Source organism: Cucurbitaria berberidis (assembly GCF_010015615.1).
Source record: "Cucurbitaria berberidis CBS 394.84 unplaced genomic scaffold K460scaffold_6, whole genome shotgun sequence".
NCBI classification, from domain to species: Eukaryota; Fungi; Ascomycota; class Dothideomycetes; order Pleosporales; family Cucurbitariaceae; genus Cucurbitaria; species Cucurbitaria berberidis.
In genome coordinates, this window is record NW_024468940.1 from 1,332,909 (window position 1) to 1,349,827 (window position 16,919).

The 16,919-nt window shown below is 52.5% G+C and overlaps 5 protein-coding genes across 5 annotated transcripts; 2 read left to right on the forward strand and 3 right to left on the reverse strand.

Annotated features, from left to right (window-relative positions):
• Positions 1-201: 201 nt before the first annotated feature.
• Positions 202-1,502, reverse strand: K460DRAFT_398954 (uncharacterized protein; the record flags this gene model as incomplete). The annotated part of the gene is made up of 3 exons (XM_040936218.1): positions 1,202-1,502; positions 866-1,146; positions 202-683 (listed from the first exon to the last, which is right to left on the reverse strand). The coding sequence occupies exons 1-3, from the start codon at positions 1,426-1,428 to the stop codon at positions 202-204; spliced, it is 990 nt and encodes a 329-aa protein (XP_040783659.1). The 5' UTR covers positions 1,429-1,502.
• A 235-nt stretch (positions 1,503-1,737) lies between these two features.
• Positions 1,738-2,209, forward strand: K460DRAFT_294694 (DUF423-domain-containing protein; the record flags this gene model as incomplete). The annotated part of the gene is made up of 2 exons (XM_040929508.1): positions 1,738-1,875; positions 1,973-2,209. The coding sequence occupies 2 exons, from the start codon at positions 1,738-1,740 to the stop codon at positions 2,207-2,209; spliced, it is 375 nt and encodes a 124-aa protein (XP_040783660.1).
• A 530-nt stretch (positions 2,210-2,739) lies between these two features.
• On the reverse strand, positions 2,740-6,867 carry K460DRAFT_295258 (SAICAR synthase-like protein; the record flags this gene model as incomplete). The annotated part of the gene is made up of 2 exons (XM_040929547.1): positions 2,740-4,717; positions 4,832-6,867. The coding sequence occupies 2 exons, from the start codon at positions 6,865-6,867 to the stop codon at positions 2,740-2,742; spliced, it is 4,014 nt and encodes a 1,337-aa protein (XP_040783661.1).
• Positions 6,868-8,003: 1,136 nt separating this feature from the next.
• On the reverse strand, positions 8,004-10,265 carry K460DRAFT_295607 (uncharacterized protein; the record flags this gene model as incomplete). The annotated part of the gene is made up of 2 exons (XM_040929578.1): positions 8,004-9,023; positions 9,126-10,265. The coding sequence occupies 2 exons, from the start codon at positions 10,263-10,265 to the stop codon at positions 8,004-8,006; spliced, it is 2,160 nt and encodes a 719-aa protein (XP_040783662.1).
• A 445-nt stretch (positions 10,266-10,710) lies between these two features.
• Positions 10,711-16,785, forward strand: K460DRAFT_321940 (uncharacterized protein). Its single transcript, XM_040930500.1, has 3 exons — positions 10,711-15,345; positions 15,398-15,489; positions 15,544-16,785. Exons 1-3 carry the CDS (start codon positions 10,931-10,933, stop codon positions 16,467-16,469), a joined length of 5,433 nt encoding a protein of 1,810 aa, XP_040783663.1. The 5' UTR covers positions 10,711-10,930; the 3' UTR covers positions 16,470-16,785.
• Positions 16,786-16,919: the final 134 nt, after the last annotated feature.

The window sequence follows — 16,919 nt, forward strand, 5'->3', positions numbered from 1 at the left end:
GCTCCAACAGTTGTGTCGTTCGATTCAGTACTACCAAGGTATGATACTGAAGGGCTAGAAGTTGATCCTGGATTTATAAAATGGAGAGTGGGATGAGATGATGAGAAGACGAGATATTATATTCTTCGTACTCCGCTAGATACCACTCTGCTAAGAGCAAAAGTTCCTCATATTTACGTCTTGAACGGGAAATATGAACAATTATACCTCCACAAACTCCTCAAACCCCCGAAACTCCCTCGATGCCAATATAGATGAGGCGGAGGGCCTTTTGTCTGGATTGATTACAAACATGAGACCAAGAAGGTCCCTTAACTGCTGCGGCATGTCCACCTTTTGCATCTCCTCCGCGAAAGGCAAGATTGCTTGCATAGGTGGCTCCTCTCGTCGACTTATACGTCTGGAACAGGTGACTGTAGCTTTGAGAATATCGCCCTCAACCTCGTCAGCAGTCGGGATCTCCCAACTAGGAAAGAGCCGCTTGATCTTTGCGATACACCAAGGCTCATTGAGCAAGAAATGAGGGCTATCCTGCACGCCCAGGATACTAGGCTTGATCCAGCAAACCAACATCGCGGCAACTGCCCAGACCTGCGATGGTTCAGTGCACGCCTTGCCGAGGTAGACTTCAGGGGCGCGCATGGCGAATGGTTGGACTTTTATGCGATCGCCGGCGGGATATACTATAGGTGTGTTAGTAACACTTGTCTGCTTGTCTGTATCTTCTCAACGCTTGCTCACCGAGTCCCAAGTCTCCCACTTTGGCGGTGACATGGCCAGTTCCGACGCCAGAGAGCAAGATATTGGCAGGTTTGTAGTCTGGGTTTATTAGCGGATGGTAGCTCGTCAAGACCAAGTACTGTACCTGTATTCACACATTTTTGGTCGGCTAGAATGACACAACTGTCCAAGGCGGCGTTCAGGAACGTCTTGATGAGGACGAAGGTGCGCATATCTGGTTGGTATTTCACCTCTGCAAGAGTGGTGTCTAGCCATTCCAAAGCGATGGTGCTTTTGTCGATCACATCGTACAGTTGTCGGAAGCACGCGGCCGAGTATACACCAGGAAGGCGATAACTCCAAATTTCACGGTCCAGGCTCAATCCAGAATATGCGTCGTCGGGCGAAGCTGCTTTGATGATAGCCCTAGGAGGTGGGGTTGGCCTTGGAGTTTAGAAACGATGGATATTACACAACAAACCAGCGGGGGGCTCCGTGGACATTCTTGTGTGGAAAAACCTCGGCCTTGAAGACGGTGGATGCGTGCGTATTGTCTCCTTTGACGACGTTGAGGATGCGGTAGTTCCATTGGCGGCCGGGAAGTATATGTTCTGAAGCAATAGACGACATAGCTCTTGATAAAGAGTTCCTTACGGTAGCTGAAGTTGGTCGGATACGTGAACGCATTGTAGATAGTGCATTCGTCATGCTATACGAAGTGAACAAAACGCCTCTGGCGAAGAAAACCTTGCCCAAGTCTTGCCTAGTTCTATTAGCTCCTCACCCGGCGCGGATTTCTTGACTTCGATCGGGTCCTTTTGTGGGAATTTAGAAGTAGAGTACCAAAGCGGAAACGACCTGGTGGAGCGGGTGGCGTCTACCAGGACAGGGATGTACACAGCTAGCCCGGGATGGAGGGACATGACATGACATCCGGACCTGCAGTACACTTACTTGCACCACCACACCTTCAAACGTCCAGACCCAACTAACCCGAACTACCAATTCCTCGTCACCATGCCGCCCTTCTGGACAATCGGAACCCTCTTCGGCGCATCGAGCGTCATGCTCGGCGCATTCGGAGCCCACGGCCTCAAGCAACGTATCGCGGACCCAGCGCGAATCGCAAACTGGGGGACAGCAGCACACTACCAGGTACGCTCCAGTCCAACATTGAAAAAACACAATTACTCCTCTATATACGCACACCAAACAATAGCCGGCCCAGTTTCGCTAATATGTCAACTCACAGCTCGTACACTCCGCCGTCGTAGCATTCGCATCCGTCGTCGCGCCGCAGAACACGATAGCAATGGGCCTCTTCACAGCTGGAATGACAATGTTCTCGGGCTCAATATACCTGCTCACGCTCGATCCGCAGCGGTTCAAGGTGCTGGGGCCGGTGACGCCGCTGGGAGGCCTGTGTTTGATTGGAGGGTGGGTTGCGCTGGCTGTTGCGAAGAGGCCGGTTGTGCCCAAGTTTAGGTGAGCGACTAAGCTGAGGGAGAGAGGAAGAGAAGCGGGGTTTTGAGACGGTTGTAAGAGAAGAGATTTGTATATATAGGTAACGGGGCTATGCGATTGTACATACAAGGGCGCGGGTTATAATGCTATAATCCGAGCGTCGACGCGAAATGCCTTAACCAAAGATTCTCCTCTCCATCATTATCATCGCATGTAAACTTATAGACGTATAAGAAAGCAGCTCAACATGTATAGGATATTGATGCAGTTCATTTCTAAGCTAGTGCTGCTCCAATCCATCTACGCGCTTAATACAAACAACCCTCCATAACCAGACGCGCCGTACCCAGAGTGCAATGATGCCGCCCATAGTCGAAGCGCCGATACATGCCCAATGTGCCAATTTCGATACTTTGTCTTGCTCAAACGCCAAACGCCATGCTCAAAATAAAGATGGAAAGATGAATATCCAATGACACCTTGGCGCCATGTTGTTTAGTACTGAAGACGTTGTCGTGACGTCTCTTTCTCTTCTGCATTAGACCTCCATTCTCCTTAAAAGCTCACATACCCCATATCTTCGTTCCCAGCATCATCCATCCACCCACCGCCAACTTCGCCAAGTCCAGGCCCGTGGTGATGGTTCCTAGCAGCCATACCCTCTCCCTCACCTCTCTCCACCCATTCCTCGTTGATATCTCGCCAAATGCGCTGGAAGTACAAGCGTAGAGAACGTAGGCCGCGGAGGTAGCCTCTATCCACCCCATCTGGATTTTGAGGGGGGCACGGTAGGTCGTCTGGGAGCGGATCTTCGGCGGTCACACAGTTGGCAAAGTCGACAATCTTGAGCTTTATTTCGGAATACCTTTTGGGTGTTGGATTCGAGGTGGGGGCTGGGCCAGGGGACGTAGGTCCGGATGGCGCCGCGGAATCGTTCTCGCTGCCCGGGTTCGAGTGGCCGTTCGGTAGGGACGATGCGTCTTTGTCTTTGGATTCTCCTTCTCCGCGATCGTACAGCATGAGCAAGCTGCTTGCGTAGAATCGGTAGCCTGGTAGCTTCCTAATCATACGCTCCAATTGGCTAATCTTCTCCAGAATCACGGGGATATGCCGAGTCGCCGCTTTGTGCCCTGTGCCATCCCAGAAAAAGCGTTTGAGCGCATCCTGGAACTCTTTACCGGCCTTGAGATCACGGCCGAAGTATTTGTCTTCGAAAACATAGCTTTGAGTCTTGACGTTCCATATCTGCATACCACAGACACGTACGCCAAGCTCACGACTGGTAGTCATCTGGCACTTGCGCCTTTGCGAACGTTGCTTCTTCTCGTCAGCTTCCACGCCGTACTGGCGCGTGCCCATCTTTAGATCCAAAACACATGGGTTGGACATGCCCGCAGTGAGATCCTCGAGAAGGAGAAAGTGCTGCACTCGCTCGTCGGGCTGCTGTTGAGCTTGCTCGTGGTTGAACGGTTCATCGGGGACTGGAAGGGTATTCAGTCCTTTTGATGTGACGGCTGCCGGAAGCATAGTCCCTTCTGGTGCGTTCTCTGAGCGGCTATTGCTATGAATGACCTTGGTATCCATGCGTCGACCTCTTTCGGGTGCTTTCGTTTGTGATGGGGCATTGTGGTCCTCGTCCATAATGAAGACCTCCTCTTCCTCTGCGTCACCACCATATGCGGCGTCCTCTTCGTAGTATTCCAAATTGTGCCTACGACCGGAGTCTATTCCTAGAGGTCTCCTTGTAAGTCCACTACCAGAATGACGACGCCGAGGTAAATTAGTTGATGGTAGTTGTAACGTTTCAGCGTCTCGGGTGTTTGACTCTTGAAGCGAGCTTGCGCTGACGGCATGATCGCTTCCAATTGAAGCATGCCGCCGCGCTTCAGCCTTGAGGACCTGCTTGCGAGTGCTTTCTTCGGTGAGTGGGGGGACTATTGCAGATACATCCGCGCTGTTCCTTCTTATAGTGGGTGCTGACCCAACCAATGATTGTTCCGATTCTCCCACCATTGCGCGGGCAGGAATGCCATGATGGTGATGATGGCGGTGGCGATGGTGTATGGTGGGGGGTGCAAATACCTGGCGAAGTACCTCTTCTTGCAATTTCCTATTGATTGTGGTTACGCCCCAACTGCTGTGGTGTTGCATTTGCGGCCGCGATGAACCGGTTGATCTGTATTCATAGTCACTCTGGCCCCGTCGGTGATACTGTGATGAATAAGAAGAGTTCCTCATCCACGAGTCTGGAGTAGCCGATCGTGGCGGCACTCGAAAAAGGTTATCCGGAATTATGTGCCGGTTATTTTCAAAAATCACTTGAGGGATAGGCATAATCTGTTGCGAATGACTAACCACGCGTGGTTGATCATCAGATTTACCGCCATCGTGAGGAGCTGTAGAATCCTGTCTAGATGCAGCACTGAATTGTGACGCAGACGCAGCTGGAATATTGTCTGCTTTCGCTTTGTCTTGTTGTGTCTTTTTCTTTTTCTGTGCTTTACGATACGTGACATTGAGGACACCAATATACCTGAAATGACAACAAAGCGTTAGCAAGTGACTCAAATACGGACGCGGGGTATGGGGAATATCTTCGCCGAAGTCTCAGCTTCTGAACAATCGAAGATTAATAGGCAGGTCGTACCTGGGCAGAAACTCCAATAGCTCTGGGTGCTCCCTTTCCACAGTCTCGTAGAATTCATTTTCTCGGTTGTTTAGCTGCTTGCACACCGCCCTTCTCGAAAAGCGATAGACGGTGGAATGACCGCCCACCTGATGATTGTACGGTTTCAGTTCAACAGCACCCAGTGGAGCTAATGGTTGAGAAGAAGGTGCAGATGGAGCCTTCGGCTCTTGCTTCAGTGTTGTCGCAGTGGGTGTAGTACCTAAGTCATCAGTTGCACTGGATTCGTAACCACGCAATGAGTGAGTAGATTCCGCCAGAGACTCTGTTTCAGATTCAGCTGAAGCTGAGGCTGAGATTGAAAGCGCATCAACATTCGCTGATGTCAGCGGCTGGTCGTCATCTTTCGGGACGGAAGCTGTCGTTGATATGTCACCATGCAGGCATTGATTTGTATCTTGGGACTGTAGAGAGATTTCTACTTCTTGTGGGGTTTGCACAACCTCTTCCGTAGCCCAGCCTCGAGGTCCTTTACCTGCATGAATCGAAGTTCTCTTCCGGACGTCATTTAGCTCCGCTTTCCGATCCTGTTCTTCTACTGGACCTTGCTCGTTTGCCTTGAGTCGACGATGCGGGAAGTAAAGGGCTGATGAAATCTGTTCTCTCTCTGAATCGTCCTCTTCTTCTTCTTCAGATGCTGGCGCATGTGCTGCGTTGTCGTTGCCCTTGGCTTGGAAATAGTCAGACGGCTCAATATGCTGGTGTTCAGACCCGGCCTTCGCGACCTGGGCACTGAGCTTCTCAACAGCTGAGGTGGGGAGACTTCGTGAAAACGATGATCTTGGTTTCAAGGGAGGCGTAAGATTCTCGTGGCTCCTAATCTCGTCCAGAAGACGCCGAGGGAGTTGATGCTTATTGGCTGTGCTCTGATCTAACTGCGTGCTTACAGGAATGTTCGAGAGCGGAGCATGGTCAGGCTCGCTCCGTGGCGTCGGAACCTTGTCGAAGTAGGACGTAGTCGGGCCCGCTGGGGGCGACTGCACAGCTGGCGAAGTACAAGTCATTGCTTGCAGCTGCTCAGTAAAAATGCTAGCCTCGACAGCGCCAGGGCTTGCTTGCCCATTTTCTGGGAGTTGATAAAGTAACTTGTCGGTAGGTCGACGGTCCTTTGTTTTGACATCCCGCTTCTTCTGTTCTTCAGTGACATCGGCATCCTTGAAGACACGCAAATAGTGACTTGCTTTCCTACTACGTGCTGATGTAGGCTGCTCCGTCTTGGCCAGCGTTGCTTCGATCTTCTTTTCCATATCAACATCCAATACAGGGTTCTCGAGGGCATTGTGTCCCTTGAAAGGCACGGGTTTGCCTTCGCGCCATTCTCTATTCTTGCGCCTCTCTTCACTATCCTTCAAGACCTCTTGTAGTGTCGACCGAACGTCGTGATGATGATGATGATGATGATGATGATGATGATGATGATGTAGTGTAGCGTGTCGCTGTACGGGAGAGTCAACCGGACTCATGTATGGCGGGGGGCTGTGTCGGCTGTCTTCTAGGTCCATACCGTCCGCAATGGGTTTTCGCGAGTTGAAATGAGTCGTCAACACGGCATGGTGGTCGATTAGGGCTACAGGTGGGACTGTGGAGTGCTTCCTGCGTATGACAGGCGGGTCCATCAGTCTCCTCTGGGGAGGCGCTGGCGCTGCCATTTCTGATAAGCAGTGTTCGGGAGCATCGTCGTTTGCGTCAATCGCGCGTGCGCTGGTCCGCGGAGAGGAGGCAGGCGTGTCGGAGGCTAGATAGGTGGTTGCGAAGATGCTGTCGCGCTCCGACAGCTGTGGACGGTCAATGGACGACTTCAAGAAGCTGTTGTCTCGGGCAACCGGAGCCGTCTTGGAGCGGCCAGTCTGCGAGAGGCTTTTTGGTGTCACGTCGTCGTCGTCGAGCTCGTCGCCAGAGGAGGGCGTGGGAGGGCCATATCCAGGGTTGTGCGGCGCATTTGACCTCACCGATGCGGGGGGTGAGGTACTTGTTTGGGCGTCCGGCTGCGGTGACATGGGTTCGACATTGGTCAGGCCGTCTCTGAGGGGCTTCTGAGGGTGCGTGGCGGACTCTTTGGCAGACAGTGCCGGGTGGGCGCTCAGGACGTTGGCCAGGATGCGGTCGTTGGGCGCGGCGGAAACACAGCGGAAGGCCAACAGGGGCGGGTTAGCGTGCGAGGGCGATGGCGCTTGCAGAGAGGGAGAGCTGCCGAAGGAGCTGGCTGGATCGGGGTTCCAGGGGGAGAACGAGTGAGGATTGCTGCAGGCCCACGTTGGTGGTTGTGTGGATGGGCGTCGACGACGGCGGTGGCGCAGAGATATTGCAAGCGAAGGGGCTCTGATGACGTCTGCGACACCACCACGACCGACAAAGCGCGTCTGCCCCCGTACAAATAGCCCGCGTCGTGTCTTTGTGGGCGTCGCACGGGGCTGCGAGTTTGTCGACAGAATGCACAATCGAGGCAATTGCTTTTCGGCGCTTCGTTGCGGCTCGCTCCATGGTCGTCACGCTGCCAATTCATTCGAGAGTCATGGGCCACTACCGTTTCTTTGCGTCGACGAGCAGCACGAGCGTCCGTGCGCCTAGAGAGATGGCATAGCTCGATACATTCATTCACCCTCAGAGCACCCCCAGCCAAATCACCCTCATGCCCTCACGACAAGGCCAATGACAGCTACGCAAACTCTCCAATCTAGCATTTACAAACGCTTAGTCTCATCATCGTAAACGACCTGTCATGCAAGAGAGATTATATTGTGGCTACACACGCTACATGGCTTGTGTATTCAAACTTTGCACCAGGCACTTCCAAACAGGCCGACAGCCCCTCCTCTCTCTCCCTTTCCTTCGCCAGTGCATTGCACAGGTCCTGGCTACCGGATATCTATGCGCCAGATATGCAAGGTCTTGACATATGCAAGCCCTTATCGGCCAATCGATCCAAAACGTGGCCCCTCACCGCCGGATGCAGCAGCCTTCGACTATTGCTGCACGTCGCTGTTGTCGCTGATACTGGAATGCCCTGACAGTGCCAATTGCATCTGGGCATCAAAGTCCTGCCGCTGCGGCCGACGAGGCCTGTTATCGAGGCCTGGTTGAACGCTGCAAGGTGTACACCTTTCCCCTCCCTTTGACACGTTTGTATGCCCATCTAGGGTGATATTCGCGAATCATCCAAATCACGCAGAAACCGATCCGTGAAGTGTAGTCCGTCACTGGGACCAAAATCATCTAATGACGTATTCAAGTCTAATTGAGGTAATTCAACGTCACCGACGGAGCGTCTTGATCTATCCATCAAGGACTCCTGCGACGCCTTCTCGGTGACAAAACTCCAGAAGCTCGTGTGAGTCGTGTTCTTAGCCTTCAGTGGAGTCCGGCGGCCAGCAGACGGAGTGGGGCTTTTTGCGGGCGTGTTGTTAGTTCCCGGTTGCTCTTCATGCTTCTGGAGCAGAGCAAACCTCAGACTGCTTTGCTGGGGTAATTCGGGCCTTTTCTTGGCTGTACTGAAAGCGAACGGAGAGGCTGCAGCAAATAGATCTTGCGTGTTCATCGTTGCCCCTCGCAGCACGCTTTCTTTCGCAAGAGACTTGTCTAAATGAGCGCTGAATACAGAGAGAGGCGTCATGGCTGGACTGGGTTCGGGCAACATCGGCCGTGGGCTATCGTTCTGCGGTTGGGTCCAAGGTTGAGGCATGTCTGAAGACATGGTAGGGAAGGTGCTTTCTTGGAAGTCAATGTGGGCGAGCCGCATGGCGGCTTGTGTTGAAAATGCTGAGTTCCTGCTGGAACGACTAGATATTGGGTCTTGCTGCCCCTCCTGAAAATCGTTGCCTTTTGCTTGAACTTCTAGATCCCCAGATTGCAGCACAGATGCTCCTTTAGCATCCGAAATGTTTGTCTGATGAGTGTCCTTGGCACATGGCCCAGATTCTGGAGTAAGTCTTGTCCTCTCGGGACTTTGCTCGTCCTTTCGAATAACAGGCGAAGAAGTGAAGCTGAAGATACTCGCTGGCGAAGTTTGAGCGTTCTCACTATTTCGTTTCGAATTCTCCACCTTCCGGTAGATAAATCCAACCGATGAACCTAGAGCTGGTGAAGCCACGAGATCGTGGTGCAGTGCTCTTCGCTGTGACTTTTCTTGTACACTCCTGCGGCTTGACTGCTGCGGCTGGCGAACGGATGCCGAAGAGGGAGCCATCAGACTGACAAGCCTTTCTGCCGACCTCTGAATGTCCTCCCTGGAAAGTGGACGGCTTCCTATCGAAGAAACGATCTGGTGGCCAGTTGCACGAGGGGTTTCCGCGCCCGCAGAGTCCGTTTTCGACTTTGAATGGCCTGCCAATGACGTCCTTGTAGTGAACGTCCCCTGCGAATATTGATCTCCATCAGCATTATGGGGTTCACGAACACTGCTATCAGCATCTTGGCCATTTGGCGTTACAAGCCGATTTGAAGTGGGGCGAAAGGAATCTTCCAGGTTTGCCGCACTCTTCAGCACGTCCTTTGTAGGCCGCACTGGATCGCCGATCACAATTGGCATATCATTTCTTCTATTTGGCGTTGGATTTGTGGCTTTCGCAGGTGATGAAATGACCATGGATGCCGAGGCACTGGATCTACACTCTTCTAGCACGGCTTCCCTGGTCATGGGGCCTTGACCGTGTAGAGGGGCCCTTGGTAGAGCAAGCTGGAGTTCATCTAGCTGTGAATGCCCGTTCCGTGAGCGCGAACGTGTGGGCGACAACTGGGTGTCGTTGTTTGATGGTTGGTTCATGGCGACCTTCCTTTTGGACCCAGGGCGTCGTAGCCAAAACGGATTCGTCGGAGGGGATCGGTTCTGTATGCGTCTTTCATTGTGTGTACTGAAAACCTCGGCAGAACCGGACACATCGTCCCCTTCTGACAAAGGTGCTGTAGCTGGAGGGACTTCCACCTCGTCGAGGCTGTCGTCCCTTTGGTGAGCCTCGAGATTGAGATAATCCTCAGCAGCTCTGGATGCTTCTGGTGACGCACTCTGTAGTGCCTTATATGCTGCGCCAGCTTCTTTCTGTCTACTGTTTCTCGCTGTCGTAGTGCTTATACCTTGGGTCGCATTCCTCCGACTACGTCTGCTTCTTTGATCCAGCGTATTACTGTTCTCAACCGACGACGCTGTCACTGTCCGAGATTTGTTCGCCCAGGGGTTCTTCCAGCCGTTCCTGAAAGGTCCTCTCAGGCCCGCTGATAATATGACGGGTGGTTTGCCTCGTAGATATTGTGATGCGATTATCTCCACCCTCCTCCGCTTAGCCGCCTGTTCCTTTGCGCCCTGATAGTCTGCCGGTAGTTCTTCCATGACATCTTCGGGATTGACGTAAAAGTTGTCGAAGTCTAGCCCTCGCTTCAGGTGAGGATGTAGCGTTGGGGGCATATTGCAGACATGCGACCCTTTTGCATCCACGTCTTATTGCCCCTGTGTACCCAAGCTGGAATGTCGGCGTAGACGTTCGATTTATGGGTTTGATAGCTTGTCTTTGCTGTGTAAAGAATAAGTGGGAGGGTGTGATGGCATATTCGGGCGTTGGGTTCAATAGTGCCTTCGGAGGAGACGTCGTGAAGCGACCTGCTGCAGGGGTAGCGCTGATCTACCGGTGGGGGAGCAGACAATAGTGGGTGGAAAGGGTTGAATCAGGTATGCCTGCTTGCCCATCGTCGTCACCAGCGATCGCGCGCGCCGGCGGCGGGACGTTGGGGACGTTGTGGTTGCTGGGGGAACACGCCCGCTCTATTCGGATGGGCCAAAGATCCGATGCTAGCGTCGCGGGGATCCGAAGGCCACAACCCTGCTCGGACGGGAAACACACCACATCCTGGTCTATTGATTGATACAACCGATAACAATACAATCGACTCGCCTCGACGACGCGTTCGTCGCTACACTTCTTGCACCCACGCCCTCGCAACCCCCCCCCTAGGTCCTGCAGCATGTGGTTTGCGCTCGCATAATCTCTATTCCGACGCGTATCCGCGCTTAAATCACCGCACCACACTACACCGCCAACTGCGACTCACCGCCGCGGCTCCAGAGTAACAGCAATGGTCGACACAACACAGCCATGGCTCGAGGACCTCTCAGAGGAATGGGTTCCGCAGGCTACACCGGATACCATTGCGCGCAATCTGGAAAGTTCTCCAGCCACACAAACGTCGCAGAGCGTGCCGCCCAAAGCTCGAAGTCGTCTTCCCCGCATGAGGCAGTCGTCGGGCTCTTTTTCAGAGATACAAGTTCGAAGCATTGCGAAGGAACTGCGACCATCGAAGCAGCGGAGTGCTCTCGCAGAACGAAGCCTTAGCGACAATAATATTCCTCTGACCTCGTCGCCAATCGCGTCCCACATTGCGCCTTCTCCATCTGCCGCGTACTCGTTCTCTTCGACATTCCAGGGCTCGGTCGTGTACAATGGCACTGTGGCGCACAACACGGTCGCAAAGTCTCCAACCAAGGAAAAAGGTCCCCATGACACTCCAGAATGGAGGCGGAGGTTGGTCAAGGGCGAGATAGGCTATGGTGACCAGAAAGACCTGTTTGGCCCTACAGGTTTAGAGAACATCTTTCAGAAGCCAGTGGGGACCTCCTCCGAAGACACACAGCAACCGAAGCGCAAACTTGGACTACTCAAGGGCTTGGCTGCAATGCCCTCCAGCCCACCACCATGGCCAGCGGCGGGGCAAGGCGAAGCGTACGATGAGCAGCCTGAGATTCAAGTAACGAATTCGGGCAACGACACCCAGAACAGCCGACAGGACTCTCCTCGGGACGGGACAGTGCATGAGCAGGAAGAATCCATCACCACACAAGCTCCGAGGACGACTGACCAGGAAGGCCCCAGAACCGTGAGCGGCCAGATTGAATTCGAGAATGAAAGCTTTAGCCCGGTTTACTTGACGACGAACCTCAAAATCGGACAGCTTCCCACGGCAACTCCGAATTTCAGAGGTTCAGAGCTTGCGAACCGGTTACGACAAATCGGATCACCACCTCCGACTATATATAATCCTGCTGTAGACGAGAGTGCGTTGAGTCAACCTCGGGAGGACTCTTCTTTCACTAGGCTCCACGATGATTCTTTGCCCGAAGGCCTTCCGGCTGGCACGCCTGATCTTGCGGATGTCGGTCGCTTCGTGGAGTTTCGGAGAGGAGGATACTCGAGGGACGGATCTTTTCGTACAAGGCCGCTTAGCCCATCTCCGGGGAGAATAGCGGCATCATCTACGTCAAATGGCGTTCCAGCTGCGGGGAACGACAAGGTAGACCCGAGTCAAGGTCTTTCAGCAGACGAGGCCGCCAATCCACAGACACCACGGAGGCAAGCCAACAACCAATTCCTAAGTCCTGAGCGAGCCAAAAACTCGGGAAGCCCTTTAAAGCTCTTTGACGCGCATGATACCTTTACAAGCAACCGACTGCAGCGACGACTCAGTCAGCTCGAGTACAAGTCCGACAAAACCGCATCCAGCAGCGTAAAGGAAAGCAAGGTGGAGATGGTCAAAGTGGTACAAAAGACATCGAGGCTGACTTCGGTCGAAGAGATCAGTTTCCAGAATGGGGGTCAACAAACTACAGCCGAGTGTCCACCCCAGGGAGCTCATAGAGCGGATACATTTGGCCGAGGGCAACTCAACGAGTATCAATTTTCAGGCGATTTCACTGTTCTTTCTTCTGACTTCGACACACAAGACGATAGTGCGCCAGACGGATCGCCATCAATGGATGTTGCACCCCCTGGGAGTCGACAACCTCTCACGTTCCATCTTGATGGTTCGCCTACATCAAGAGAACCATCTATGGCCAGAAGGCAAGGGTCAGGGTCGGTAGCTAATCCTTTCAGATCTGTGAGTCGACCAAAGTTCCATCCACATCGGAAGTCATCAACTCCCAAGCTACAAGAACAACCTGAGGTTGTCCACGAGTACGTTGACGGAAAGAGAGGCCCGACCTCGCCTTTCAAGAACCCAACACCTAAGCGTCGACGGACGATACAATCGATAGACGAGGATGAGGACGACAGGGACGAGGAAGATGTATTTAGCGATCATGGGCTCGGAACTGTACACCACTCACATGCAGTCATACAGTCAATCGTCGGTCGAAAACGTCAGGATGCCCGCCATGTCTCTTCTAACAATGTTGCAAATCCTGAAACTCTGGCTCGACGGCACATTCTTAGGCCTCGTAATCCTACGCCTAGTCAGCGAAGGCGAGACGAAATCCACGCAGAAATTATGGAGGCTACGGAGGCCTTCATCCTGTCTTCGCCGAAGTTGAACACGATCCGTGAACACGTAGAACCTTCCATTACGGCTGACCCCCAATCCGAGCAAGCGAGAGCAGTCGTGGTTGCAAAAGAAGTCGCCGCTTTCAGCATCAAGAAGCAACATGCCATGCGCGAACAAATCCGCAAACGATCTGTCACAACCCAAGACTTCCTTGATGAAGCCCTCAAGATCATGGATTTCATTCGTACGAAAGGTCGACCTACCAGCGGATTAGGTAGCCTTGAAGAAACGGAGGCCGAGTCTGAGCTAGTTGAAGAATCAGTCGAACATCTTTCAAGTTCGCTCACTTTCGAGAGGCCTCCAAGCAGAGAGGGTCGCCTCTCGGCCTGGGCAGAACCCAATAAACATCAACTGGATCCAAACGTCATGAGTCATTTGAGGAAGTACCAGGAGAAGGAAACCGATACTTTCCTAAACTCATCAGTGACTTCACTTCGCTTTGCTCGTATAAGCGGATCCGCGAACCCAGAAGGAGAAAGTGTAGTGATTGAGCAAGACGATATCCGCATTACGGATAACCCGAACCGGTACTCTCGGACAATTGACGGTGAAGACATCAGCTCCCAACCTCGCACGTGTGGAACGCAGCATTCTATGGGTTCTTCACTCGGCCATACGATTGCCACGAACGCTTCTCGCCGCTCTGATCATGTCGCCACCCTTGCGCCAGAAGCCGTTGCACATTTGATCCCGCACGAAGTTGCAGGTATGAGCTTCGATCGGGAGAAGAACATTTGGGTTCGTCAAAAAAGCCCATCAAAAGAGCATCGTTGTGAAGAGAATCGTGAAGAGGAGGACCAGAGCGGTATGCTCGAGAGCGAAGAAGATCCTTTAGGCAATATCCCCGATTTGACTGTGGATGAGATGAACGAGCAGGAGGTTAAGACAGGCTCACCCGCACGCCCACAACCAACCTCGGAGACTATCCTAGAAGAGACAGAAGATGGTGTGCAAGAAGAAGAAGAAGAACGTCCAGTCACCCGTGAAGGCCATGGTACTGCGTATACTGACGTAAGCTCAGCTCCATCGAAAGCATCTAACTTTGGCTGGAGCTACCCAAAGACTGAAACACGTGCCACATCCTGGAGTACACAAGGCCCACGGAAGTGGAGCACACAGAAAACGGCCCATGTACAAACTACCTACGCCATCCCCGAATCAGATGAGGATGACATTGAGCACGAGATCAAGTACTTTGAGGGACGTGACCACGCACCGCCAAACGTACGACACCCGCGAGTGCGCGACATCACGATTTCATTCGCAGAACGGAAGGCTCGGGAATCAGAGCGTCAACCTGCCGCTACTCCACAGAAGTTTGGCCAGAGTCAGTGGATAGAGTCAAATGCTCAGCAGAAATCTCATAGGAAGCAATCGAGCCGAGAGCAAATGCACGTTGCAAAAGCGCTCCCTCATGCGCAATCTAGTCGAATCCCCAAGTTCACTGGGGAAGGTGACTTGTCGCTTTTGGAAGACGCGCCCTCTAAGAACTATCGAATGCAGCTAGCAATGAGTGTCTCAGCACCTGTTCTTGGACTCGGCAAGAAAGACGTACTGGCCACTGCCCCATCGTCACCGGTAAAGGGCGACTTAACATTCATGCTTAGTGACCTCCCTGAGTTCACGCTACACCAAGTGGATGAGTGCGAATTGCCAGACCGCATGATCGTCAAACATGATGGCACTCGGTTCTCCAAAGCCCTGGAAGATCGCTACGCACAAAGTACCGCTGACCTAGTAAAAGCGTTGCAAGATGTTGAGCCGGACGAACCATTCTGGGAAGACCTTCGCCAAGTGGATCTTCATGGCAATGCCCTCAGCTCTCTGCACCGCCTTGATGAGCTGTGCTATCAACTCGAGGAGCTCAATGTGTCCGACAACCAAATCAGCCAAGTAAAAGGGATTCCCTACTCCATGCGGCGACTGCGAGCACAGAACAATTGCCTTACTGGACTTACTTCCTGGACGACACTCACGAACCTGCAACATCTCGACATATCTAGCAACGACATCGATTGTCTAGATGGACTCGCCGAGTTAGTACACCTTCGAGTGCTAAAGGTCGATGACAACAAGATCAAGTCTTTGAACGGGATTCTGCATCTCGATGGCTTGATGGAACTGAGTGCTGGGGGCAATAATATCGAAATGGTAGACTTTGGCCGAGCTAATATGTAAGTATCGGCATTCCCCATCACAGATGTTGTTTGGTAACTTGTGTCATAGGAAGAGTCTCACTGATCTTGATCTGCGACGAAATCGGCTCTTCGAGGTTCGAAACCTGCATTGCCTGGCACAGCTTCAGCATCTCAACCTTGGTACGTCTAGATCTATCTTCCTTGTCAACTCCAACGGTATCTAACCACAAGCAGATGACAATGAGATCGAAGAGTTTCCCTTCTTCGATGTGCCTGCCAAACCGTGCAGTTCGTTACGATCGATTCGTCTCTGCAGGAACGGAACGGCATTGCTTGACGTCGATAGGCACTTCCCGAAGCTCGAGTCTTTGTACGTTGATGGTAACTCTCTAACGCAGGTATCCGGCCTCGAGCATCTTCGTTATCTCCGTACTTTTTCGGCTAGAGAACAGGTGTTGGGCACTGATTCAGACACCGAGATTTGTGTTAGCAACCTGGTTAGAAATTCCGAAATTCGCAGTCTCTACCTCTCCCTAAATCCAACGCATGGGCTCGACCTCTCGCAACATCTCCACAGTCTTCAGCGACTGGAGCTTGCTTCCATGGGTCTGAAGGAGCTACCAAACAACTTTGGACAATTGACCCCAAACATCCGGTCTATCAACCTAAACTTCAACTCCATCAAGGATCTAAGGCCACTCCTAAATATCAAACGGCTGAGTGAACTTCTCCTAGCTGGCAATAAGCTCGAACGTTTGCGCGCAAATGCGATGGTGTTGGGGAAATTAGAGACCCTTACACGGCTTGATTGGCGCGACAACCCCCTCACTCTACGTTTCTATGCTCCAGCATCTGAAAACCGTGTCATGTCACTTCGGCAGAAGCCATCCAAAGAGCAGCTTACGGACCGCTTTGTGCTACCGAATGGAGATGTGGAAGGGGACAGCCAACACCTCTCGCGACTGGATTACGAGACGCGCATTAGGCGGCGCGTCACCGAGATGATGCTGGCAAACTTTTGCAAGAATCTGAGGGAGCTGGATGGATTGCCATTCGATAAAGCGCGGGTTCTTGTCAAGGATGATGTTTGGGAGCGACTGATGTTCTTGGGCATTATACAGCGCAAACAGCCGGAGAAGGCCGACGAGAAGACCGGGTAGGGAAAACGCGATAATGCTTTTAAGATTTTCAAGGAAAAGGGGAGATCTGCTCTGCTGGCGCGCATGCGGTCGCATGTCGTCTTTTAGCAGTTCGGATCAATTTGGCGTCTTGTGTACTGTCCTAGCTGGATGCATTTGCATGCTCCGGCGTTATATTTGGAGTCTCGTTGCTTTCGGTGGAGCATCTGCTATGTGGGCATTTTTAGGCGCAACTTCGTTAGACGCGCGATTGAGCGACGTGGGGTAGCTTGACCTCTGTGTATGACTTGACGAACTGTATTGGTAATGAATAAATCTCGCACATCTTAAATGCCTGAAATATCTGGTCTGCGTGGTGCTCCTTGTGAAAGAGCACACCTGATGCCATTGGGTTACTAACCTATGCCATCGCCCCCGCGGTGTAGATTGATGATTTCAAGGGAGCGGTCCGTGCGTTGCATATCCTAAATG